General features: G+C 35.7%; 1 protein-coding gene across 1 annotated transcript; it reads left to right on the top strand.

Moving 5' to 3' along the window:
* The first annotated feature begins 7,507 nt into the window (after positions 1–7,507).
* Positions 7,508–11,255, top strand: LOC127649525 (potassium voltage-gated channel subfamily V member 2-like). Its single transcript, XM_052134667.1, has 2 exons — positions 7,508–9,063; positions 9,858–11,255. Exons 1-2 carry the CDS (start codon positions 7,753–7,755, stop codon positions 10,155–10,157), a joined length of 1,611 nt encoding a protein of 536 aa, XP_051990627.1. The 5' UTR covers positions 7,508–7,752; the 3' UTR covers positions 10,158–11,255.
* The last annotated feature ends 512 nt before the right edge of the window (positions 11,256–11,767 follow it).

Below are 11,767 nucleotides of genomic sequence, written 5' to 3'. Positions count from 1 at the left end.
GCACAAAGTGTGTTGGCCGCGAAATGTGCCGATAGGCCGAAACACGCAAAAATGAGCCGGACCACAAAACGCGATAAAATACAGCAACAGTTGGACTTGGGAGAAAAGACGATGGTATGAAGGCTAACCTCAAAGAAATTGAGGTTGGTTAATGTCTTGGTGGTAATGTTAGGTTGTTGTTGTTTTTTTTTAAAGTTATATTAAGACAACTAGTGACAACTATATTAGACAACTTAATATGCTATATTAAGACAAGACGGTGGCGTTACATTATGTAGGCTGTGTTTTATAGCTAAACAGAACTCATTAAGCTAATAGGCTAGCAAATTGTTGTGAAGTAGCTGAAAATGAGTGGCAAAGGTTGAGTATAGACCAATGACTTATGTATTTGGCATGGTGACAATGCTGTGTTTATTTGTCCTTCACATTACCATCAAAATGTATTTGATTTGGCATCAAAATGAATTTGAAAATGATATAAAAATGAATTGCCTACAAAAACATACCTCAAAAAAGTGTCTGCAGTAATATACCTGCATAAAGTACCACTAGGGCTGCCCAATTAATCAAAATAAAATCGAAACCGCAATATGACCATGTGCAATTATTAAATTACAAAGGGCTGCGATTTAATTAATTAAATAAATAGTCTGCTCCCTTCAAGGTTTATTTGCACTGCTCTGTCCAGTCTATATTAAGTTAGGGCATTGTTACAGTGTTTTCAGAGCGGTTCTGTGCTCCACAACTCCCTCTCATATTTAGAGTAACAGAAGTGCTCTGAGTTCAGTTCCATTTGCTTACGTACCCTAAACACTTTATTTACACTAAACTGGCGTGTCCTGCATGAAGTGTTTTTTTTAATCATTATCTGCGGAAGCAACATCTCAGTCTCCGCAAGGCACAGGTATCATAACAATATTGCAGAATACAAGATGGGGTATAATTCAAACATCTTTATTAAATGATTGCTGAGCAAACAGCATTAACAGTAACACCTGTAGAGTCCAGAAACATCTCTTTACCTCTCACGAGAGAGCGTGTCACCCTTAGTACACTCCGCACGGAAACAAGTGAAAGTGGAACGAATATGAAAAGGAAGGAACGTACATATAATAAATCTATATCAAATATTGACTTACTATAATATAATGCATTGCTAAATTAAATATAATCTTCACCAATGGGTTATCAGTTCAACTTCAGTTTGACATTAAGCCTCATTCTTTAGGACTATCTTATGTACAGTTAAGAATAGTTTGTATAAGCCTACTAGTTTTAAGGCCTAGAATAAAGAGTAAAATTTATATTTTAAAATTATATTTTGTGTATACTGAATTATTCAATCAACCAACATTATTTTTGACAGCAAAAACTAGGCAACGACTATGGTTTTACCAACAGGGAAATTTTGTTAACAGTGACATTGAGCAGAAAGTTTACATATAATCAGTTTTGACAGAGCTGACAGTTTTGACCCCCATCTGAGGGTTGTCCCCCCTAAAATATCATTAAAATATGTGTATTGTAAATAATATAATGATATAGTCTTAAAATAATTGTTTAAGAACTAAAATAATACAAATGCAAACGGGGCAACAACAAAAAAAACCTTGGTGTCTCCTTCAAAAATTGCTCTTGAGAATTGTTATATTTATTGTACCTATGTACCTAAAAACAGGTACACGGTGGATGGAAACATTTGGCTATGAAGAAGACTTTGTTTCACTGTTTATATATTTATTTGTTTGTGGTTGAACTGAAAAAAGGTCTCAGTTTGGTTCTTTTTAAGAGGGCTCAAGTTTGAAAACCCCAATAGCCTTTTTGCAGTTGAACATGTGGAAAACATTACCATCATAATCGCAGTTCAAATCGCAATCGCAATATTTTTCAAAATAATCGCAATATGACTTTTTGTCCAAATCGTGCAGCCCTAAGTACCACCTAGTTTTGATTGTGTCGAGTTTTCTTTTTCTTGATACTCAGGGTTTGTGTTAAGTTAAAAAATCATTGCAATGATTTACTTACAGTGCAACATTTGGATTTCTTGATGTTTCACCTGTTTAAACGTGACAAAAATATGACTAAAATGTCAACAGTTTTCATTGACTAAATTTAGACTATAATACTGAGGGTTTTCTTTGACTAAGATAAGATTAAAATGCCCAGATTTTTAATCAACTAAAACTTTAAAAAAAAAAAAACAGAATAAGCTTTACTAAATATGATAAAAACTAACAAGGACATTTGACACAGGACTAAGAAGAAAAAAAAATGCTGACAAAATAAACACTAGGCTAATGTGCACCTGTTTTATAGTGGTCAGTTCGCACCGAAAGCAGCGGTCAGTTTTGCGCCAAAACAGGCGGGGCTCAAACACCATAGCAATATTAGAATATTGCGGTTATTGTAGAGAGGTTTCAAATAGGTCATGCACGAAGGCATTCAGGGGCGTGTCTAGGGGGAGGCTGGGGGAGGCAGTGCCTCCCCTAGGATAAGCTCTGCCTCCCCTGAGAATTTGAGAAATAATCTGTCCATCTGATGATAAATTACAATTTAAAAGTGGATTGTCAAGTCAAGTCAATTTTATTTGTATAGCGCCTTTCACAACACACATCGTTTCAAAGCAGCTTTACAGAATATTAGCATTAACAGACGATAAGAACTGTAATGTCTATAAAGTCGATTAATCATCATTGTGTAATTTAGATAAAATACAAATTTTAATAGTGTTTATAAATAATTAAATGATAATTGTATTAATAACCCCAGTGAGCAAGCTGTAGGCGACTGTGGCAAGGAACACAAAACTCCATAAGATGTAGATTAATGGAGAAAAATATCCTTGGGAGAAACCAGACTCACTGTGGGGGCCAGTTCCCCCCTGGCTAATTATGAATGTAATGTAAATATTAATTATGTATAGGTAAAATCATGGTTTAAAATGATTAAACTAAGTGATAAGGGTCATTGATTAAACATAGATTGTGTTTGAACTGTAAGATTAATGACCAAAGTCTTTGAAGTCCATCTTGATTAATTGCAGAAGTTCACATAGATGCAATTGTCCTTGTTAATTGGCAGATGAAGGCTTTTGTTGGCAATTGTTAGTCTAAGCATTTCATTTCAGGATCGTAGTCCATAAATAGACCGAGGTGATGCAGGTTGGAGTTGGCATAATTTCATCCTCTGAAGTCCGTCATAATAGATTGAAGTGATGTTTGGCTGGCACCGGCTGCATTTAGTCATCATCATTCTGCGACATGTAGCTGTGGAGTCCAACATGAAGCAGGAATGGTGCTGGATCCAGCCGGTTCTGGTGACCTCAGGATAGGAGTCCCGAGGTTGAGACAGGGAAACAAATAAAAAGATGTAAGCTTAGATGCCATTGAATTTATTGCAGAGTTAGAGATCATGCTCAATGTTTCTGGTTTCTGGTTCCGGCAGACCCAACTAAAGCAGCCTAATTGTGGGATAAATTAGGTGTATGTCTGGCTAAATAGATGAGTCTTTAGTCTAGACTTAAACTGAGAGAGTGTGTCTGCATCTCGAACAGTGTTTGGGAGACTATTCCATAGTTTAGGAGACAAATATGAAAAGGATCTTCCTCCTTTAGTGGATTTTGATATTCTAGGAACTATTAATAGGCCAGAATTTTGCGATCGTAATGAACGTGTTGGAATATAGCGTGTTAGAAGATCACTTAAGTACTGCGGAGCTAGACCATTCAAAGCTTTGTACAGGGTTAACAGAATTTTAAAATCAATACGGAATTTAACAGGTAGCCAATGTAACGATGATAAAATGGGGCTAATATGATCATATTTCTTGGTTCTCGTCAGCACTCTGGCTGCTGCATTTTGAACCAATTGAAGTTTATTTATTGATCTTGCTGGACATCCTCCCAGTAATGCAGTACAATAATCTAGTCTTGAGGTCGTGAACGCATGAATTAGTTTTCGGCATCAGCAACCGAGAGCATATGTCTTAATTTAGCAATATTTCTTAGGTGGAAGAATGCTGTTCTACAAACATTTGTAATTTGATTTTCAAAGGATTGTTTTGTGCATATTTTTCCATCGCTAGCAGATGAGTGAGGTCTGACACAACAAAAATCCAGTTTTGGCACTGTTTCACAGTGCGCGCAAGCTCGGCATACGCGCCCAGAAAAAGTGCATTATGTCAGAACAGAACGCCAATGAAATGTTTACCTGGCAGAGCTCGAGCACGAGCAAACAATGAACTTTTGTGATTGCGAATAAGTGCAGTATCCTGTGAGTGTAACTCTACCGCTGCATTAACATATGATGTGAATGTACGTCGAGTTTTCGGGGACTGATCGAGGCGCCAGAACTGCAGCTGATAGAATGTGCGGCGATGAGAAAGCAGTGTGCAGTGCACTGTATGCGGTGCACGAGCAGCGCGAGATGCTTTCACATATGCTGCGTTACTTTTTAGGCTAACTGATCCGTGGCTGTACTGTACCAGAAACACATAGGCATACTCACTATTTTTTTTTTATTTCAAATCCAGAAGTTATCAGCAACTTTTATTTAAAAAAAAAAGTTTTGCCAGCATTGCGATTCTCTTTGTACACATACACTCTTTAATAGACGTATTCACGTTAAAACCCAATTTAATCAACGTACTCATTCATTGAACATCACGTGTATACAAATGTATATATTAATTTGCTTGAGCAATTAAGTGGAAAAATATTTAACCATGTATTTATATTAAAATCACAAACATTTTAAATTAAAACTTAAAATTGACAAAAACAGCAGACTCATACGTTTTCTTTTGCATTTAAATTTTAATACAATAAATCTTGCATTTCACAAATAACTTGTTTTTCCACCTCCATGAATGAGACTAGAGTCGTTCATTATCCCGCCTTGTTGAGGTAAATTTTAGTTTTCCTTGCTTTACCCCGGTCTTAAAGTAAAAATTAGACTGTGAAAAATAGTAGTATTTAATTCAATACATTTATCTAAGTCTATTTTGACTATAGATCTCAAAACTCCTCCAGTAGCCCCTTAAATAAAAAACAAACAGTCCTAACTAGAACGTTCATTAAAAAAATGTAGCCTATTGCTTTTCTATTGGCCGTTATTGGGTGTGTGTCAGTCTGCTGCCAGATCACATTAACAACCAGAGTGCGCAGTAGTCACAGTCAGACAGTAACTGTGCCTATCTCTGGGTTCCTGGCTTAGAAAAAGATATGCCCTAAAACAGACTGTGTGTAGTATAGCTTCATTTTGCACCGATTTTTTCAATTGTTTATGTTGCTCCCCCAAACAAGCCAAATGCCCCCCCAAACATAATATCCTGGTAACCCCTCTGAAGGCACTCCCCACATGCGTTAGTAAACGCAATGTCTCGTTCCCTTCGTCTAAGGGAACCGAGACGTTTTCAGACACTTGACACAAACAGTTCAAATACAAATTAAAACACATCAGAAAATAAATAATAATAAAAACATGTTTGTCATGTTTAACCCGTTATTTCCATAAAGGTTCAAATATTGATACTGCTAAAAACTGCCAACAAGAATAAAAGCATTTGTACAAGTGTACATTATTGTATTTATTTTTATTATTTTGCCATCTTAACACTCTCATTCAAACTCGGCAGCATTTCTAAGTGCCTAAGACATGGCATGTGCGCATAGCACCCTCATGCGACTGTAATACAGTACTAAAGTTATTAATAACGACATCCATTGATTATTAGATGATTTCGTACATGTGATAAACGCATGTTTGAATAATTTCCACTGTGCGCAGTCCTTCTGAGTTTACCTCAGTGAATTAGTGAAGAATACCATTAATAGCTAAATAATAAAAACATATAAAATGTTATATATATATATATATATATATATATATATATATATATATATATATATATATATATATATATATATATATATAAATGATACATATTTCAACTTATCTGTACCTATGATTTTGGATCGCTGTATTTTATCCTGTTATTTTTAATCAAGTTTTGATATGTCAAAAAGTAAAACACTACAACCAGTGTTAAATCATTTCAGGAATGAAATGAAGCTGTAAACTGTCGTTTCTCTCGTTCGCCCACTCGCGCTCTTTCTCCCTGCACGTCAGTCCTCCCCACGTTGGATTGAGGAAGAAAGCGTCGGCGAGTGTACTAGGGGTGTGCCGGTTCGAATTTCTCTTCGTTCGGTTTTAATCACGGTTCAAAGGTCACGGTTTGGTATGGTTTGGTTGGTATATTCTTTGTTCAGAAAAATATATTACTGCTAAACCCAAAGAATATTCTATTTGGTAAACATTTCAACAGTCATTGTTTTACAACTGTAACCATACTTTAACCATGGCATTTGTATTAAAATCATAGTAACCACAATACAAACATGGTTAAAGTCATTGTTACAATATATAGTAAAATCATGTAGAAACTAACCATTAACCATAGTTAATTGTATCAAAACCATGATTTCTGCTCAGGAAACCATAGTGACAGCAGTCATGGTTACTACAATATTACTATAGTAATACAATGGTTAATTTTTGTCAGGGTCATTAACTAAAAAAAAAAAAAGTTTTTCTCCAAATACTAAATCAACATTTTATCTTAATACCTGCACTAATGTGCTACATGCATCAAAATAAAGTGCACTTCAAACTCATCTCAACATGTATTCAATATTCAGAATCTGTATGTACATCACTATAGAAGGAATAACTTTGCTATTAAAATGCATACGAGAAGGGATTTTGTGATAATGCTTCTTTTAATGTAAGGATAAATAAAACTCGGAAGTGCCTGAGATAATCTGATTTAAGTGTTTAAAAAAAACATGATTGAAAAAAATCACTAGTTTATGCTGTGAGAAGTGGAAAAAATATTTTTAAATGGCCATGTTTCTATTTTTATCATTAAAATCTATCTATCTATCTATCTATCTATCTATCTATCTATCTATCTATCTATCTATCTATCTATCTATCTATCTATCTATCTATCTATCTATCTATCTATCTATCTGTCCATCTATCAATTAATTTGTATGTGTGAGTGGAACAGATTTATTTACAAATGTTTCACCCACGATCACATAACATGTACATGAGAGGATATGAAAGCAGAATGTAGAATAAGATAAGAAATTATAGGATTAAAGGAGTTTCACATTGGATTTTGTAAATTGTGTTTTAAATATCAGATTAATACAAGATTGGATACATATGTTCTATAAAAGCAACATAAATTGAAATTTACAGAGAGTATTTAATGATCTTATAGCATCTCTTCAACTGCTATTTTCCCTCTGTCATTCCTTCTAAAGAGCTCAATCCTTAAATCACAGCACTAATCCTCATGACTGTATTTTTAACTCTGCTGAGGACAGTAAGAACAGCATTGGGATTACGCATCAGTAAGGGTGGGGCACAATCCCCAACTCTTGATCTTCTGTTGAGCCGAAACAAACCCAGTTGCTTTTTCTGTCTGCCTTTTTAACTATATTGCAAACTATTAAAAGCTTGAAGCAGTGGAAGATGTTTTCTCAATCTGTCTGGAAATGTACTTGAAGCTGCAATCCTAAGGATATTTTCAAGAATGAGTACACTTTAAATGTAATAGTTCTTTTGTTTGTTTGTGTGTTTTTTTTTTCTTCAGCTTTCAGTGACAAGACAGCATATCTTCCTGTCATTTACATTTAAGTTTTCTACCCTTTTTCCTTTTCTTTTTTAAATAACTGTTATAATGGATAAACCTAGAAGACATCTTAAAAAACTGAAAAAGAGACGATCAAGTCTTTTTGCAAGTGTCAAACTTAATGACAGTTTTTCACAGAGCATAGAGGAGGAAGAGTGTGCCTTTCCTTTTTCACAGGACAGCTCTGTGAAACCATGGACGTCGATGGACAACCTCGATACACCATCACCTCAATCAAGAGACACAAGAGATCAAATAAAGTGCGAGAATGAAGGACTCAAGGTTCCACACCGGCATTCAACAGTGATCAACGTTAATGTAGGTGGTAAACTCTTCACCATTCCCAAGCACCTGGCTATCAGATACCCCCGAACCCGAATAGGTACCTTAGCCCTGTGCAAAGATCCCGTCAAGCAGCTAACACTCTGCGATGACTACTGTGTGCTAACTAATGAGTTCTTTTTTGACCGAGATCCTACTTTCTTCCACTACATCTTCCACTTCTACTGTAGCAATGTGCTATGGGTAATGGAGAGTCTGTGTCCCATCAATTTTGAGGAGGAGATGAAGTTTTGGGGTCTACACTTGAGGGATACACCCCGCTGTTGCCGCATTCTTTATGAGGAGAAAGTAGATGAGATAAGAGACCAGCTAAAAGTGAACAGGGAACTTATGGCTGAAATAGAGCCTATGCACAATGAGGATGGTTTCAAGAAAATGATTTTGGGGGGTGTTCGAAAGACATTATGGGACCTGATGGAGAACCCGTACTCTTCGTTGGCCGCTAAGTCATTTGCTGTTTTCTCCAGCCTCTTTGTCCTCATTTCCATTGTAGCAATGACTCTAAATACTGTGAATGAATTGAAAGATTATAAGGTCTTTGGAAGAACCTATATGGAGTGTGTTGAAATCACTTCAATTCTCTTCTTTACCTTTGAGTATTTCCTTCGCCTACTGACTACGTGCAATGTCATGCATTTTTTAAAGAGTGCACTTAATTTTGTAGACTTAGTGGCTGTCATGCCTTACTTTATCCAGCTGTTATTTGAGGCTTTTGCTAACCAAGAAGATCTCAGTGTCCAAGATGACTTGAAGACAATGGCGAGAGTTAGCAAAGTCAGCAAAGTGCTTAAAGTTGTCAAACTCATGCGAATCTTTCGGATTCTGAAACTGGCAAGGCATTCAACAGGCATGCGGGCATTTGGCTTCACTCTTCGTCAGTGTTTTGAACAGGTCTGCTGCCTGTTTCTGTTCATTATCATGGGCATCTTCACATTCTCTGCCCTAATGTACTCAGTGGAACAGGATGTTGCTGGAAGCCCCTTCAGCAGTATTCCAGATGCCTGGTGGTGGGCAGCGGTGAGTAAGCCTCATTGACAATAAACATTCACCACAATTATAGAATTACAATATCATTAATATATCTCAAAATGTACAGCAGACACTTATTAGCGTCATCTTGATTTCTCAAACAACTGTTTCATTTTTAAGATTGAGTTTTTTTGACAAAACAACTGTTTTGTGTGTGTGTGTGTGTGTGTGTGTGTGTGTTTGTGTGCATACTTAGCTATAGTTTGTCCCATTAGCTAAGTATGACAAATTCTCCACTTTGGGAAAATTTTGGGATGTCCTTATTTGGAAAACGTCCCATGCAAAAAAAAAAGAAGAAAAAAAAAAGTCTATAGGAGTTACGATCAGCTTTTTATGTAAAAAATAGAAGTCTATGGTATGTCACCATTTATATAATATACATATACATAAATACATGTTTTATTGTTTATTCATCATTTGCTGTCATTGACTTTTTTATCCTCCTTTCTTTTTCCAATATTAGTCTTTATCCTCTAGCGGCTGTGCTTAATCCCTTATAATACCTTGTAATGTTGCCCAATCAGAGGTATCCATTATGACTAGGAAAGTTAGATTAGTTTGGAACTTCCTGGAGACTTACTAAGTCTTACCAAGTTGACATGCATTCAAAATGATTGACTCTAATCACAGAGCTGATTAATTCACTTTGACTTTTTTTGCACAAAAAACTAGTTGACCGACACAGATCTACTTTCTTTGTCATTTATTCTCAGTCCTCTGACCCTCATTAGCAAATAAAAAATGGACATAATTGTAATAAAGTCTTTTTTACACTGTTACAGGTGAGCATCTCCACTGTAGGCTATGGAGATGTGGTACCCATCTCTTACTCTGGTCGAGTGGTGGCCTTTGGGTGCATATCTTTTGGCATTATTTTGAATGGAATGCCAATCTCCATCCTGTTTAACAAATTTTCTGACTACTATGCCAAGCTGAAGGCTCAGGAGTGCACTAACACTACTGGTCGACAGGCTGTGCACTTCAAGAAAAGATTGCGAAGGAAATTTGAAAATTGCTTTGAGCCAACATCTGAGGAATCTGATGAGGACAACAGACATCACGTCGGCCAGTGTCAGCACTGAACATCCTTGCCACTTTCCTGCCTTCATTGTCCTTGAACAGAGAGCAGGTTCTCAGCCTGCCTTGAATTAAATAGGGACTTTAGAGATGGGAGAACGCCAGGTTAAAGGAAGTGAAGCAATTAGCTTTAAGATGGCTTAAAATGGCATGTCCAAGAGGATCTTTTGCGAAACAACTTGTGCTGATTTTGTGTCTTTAATGTAATTTGTTGATTTATATGTTAATTTCAGAGCTAACAAAAGGATTCAAATAAATTGTCATTGCAACCTAAGATTTAGATATTTTTCTCACTTGCCTTCCTCAATTTAAACATACAGGTAAGTGAGTTCTGAGGATAGGACTAAGTTCCTGGGTCAGAAATTAACAAAAATAGATCTCAAAGTGACAGAGAAGAGTCTGTTGGTAATTAATTTGAAATGTTATAAATAATTTGATATATTTTGAAATATTCCTTTAGGCGTATCTAGTTATGGGTTCAGTGCAAACACAGACAACTTGGCCGGTAGCTGTCAGATGTATTCAGTAGATTGTTAAATGTATAAGCAATATGATGTGGGTTTTCATGTTAAAATACAACAACCAACTCTGAAAACACTGAATGTGAAGGAAATACTTCAAACAGCTTCAAAACTTGACTACATTAAAATCACTTTCTGTATTTTATTTCAGAACCTTGTTAGGCTCCATTCTATGTGGGTGGCTATGGATCAGGTGGTAGAGCGGGTTGACCACTAATCACAGGTTTGATTCCTGTCCCACACGACTCCACGTGCCAAAGTGTCCTTATGCAAGACACTGAACCCCAAGTTGCTCCCAATGTCAGGCTAGCTGCCTTGCATGGCAGCTCTGCTGTCATTGGTGTGTGAATGGGTGAATGAGACACAGCGTAAAGTGATTTGAATACCTCTAAGGTTAAAAAGGCGCTATATAAGTGCACCATTTACTATTTTGTGCAATTGGAGACCATGATGAGAAAATAACTTGTATCTTTTTTCTTTGCACACCTTATCATATACAACCCACAAAAGAGGGTTAATTTACTACAACAAATAGACATTTTAGCTTGATTCATTTGAATATTAGATTTGAATAATCTTACATTAAGGACTTTATCACCTTTTCAGATTAATTTACATTTAGACTTTTTTAAATTATGTACAAATATAACACAAGACCTGTAAGGTGATTTCCATTATCATTTAGTTATTTGTAACGGTTGTTTATTTATATTTGTTATTTATATGAATTACATAAGAGAGACAATTTCTGTTTAATGCAATATAACTATGTCATATTACATGTGAAGCTCTATTTTATTCTATTCTTTTTTGTGAATCTTTTTAAAAGATATATAGATCCCCATTGTTCTGTATTACATAACAGTATATTTCTTATTCCTACAACTGTCATACAGTGGGAAAAAAAATAAAAAATCCATGGATATGAAAATTGTTTCTTTAAGATCATAAGAGAGAACTAGTTGACTGTATGTATGTCGCTTTATACATAATAAAATATAAACATTAATGGAGAGGCTTGGGCTCCATGACGCTACATATAAATGAAACCGGAAACATTTTCTGTATTTAACCCATGCAAAATGTGAATCTCA

Source organism: Xyrauchen texanus, chromosome 9 (assembly GCF_025860055.1).
Source record: "Xyrauchen texanus isolate HMW12.3.18 chromosome 9, RBS_HiC_50CHRs, whole genome shotgun sequence".
Lineage (NCBI taxonomy): Eukaryota > Metazoa > Chordata > Actinopteri > Cypriniformes > Catostomidae > Xyrauchen > Xyrauchen texanus.
Note: the sequence above shows the minus strand (reverse complement) of the source record. Positions and strands in the feature narration are given on the sequence as shown.

Coding starts and splice junctions, on each gene's coding strand:
- LOC127649525 (XM_052134667.1), top strand. CDS start 7,753: ATGGATAAACCTAGAAGACATCTTAAAAAACTGAAAAAGAGACGATCA. Junction 9,064..9,857: donor ATGCCTGGTGGTGGGCAGCG/GTGAGTAAGCCT, acceptor ACACTGTTACAG/GTGAGCATCTCCACTGTAGG.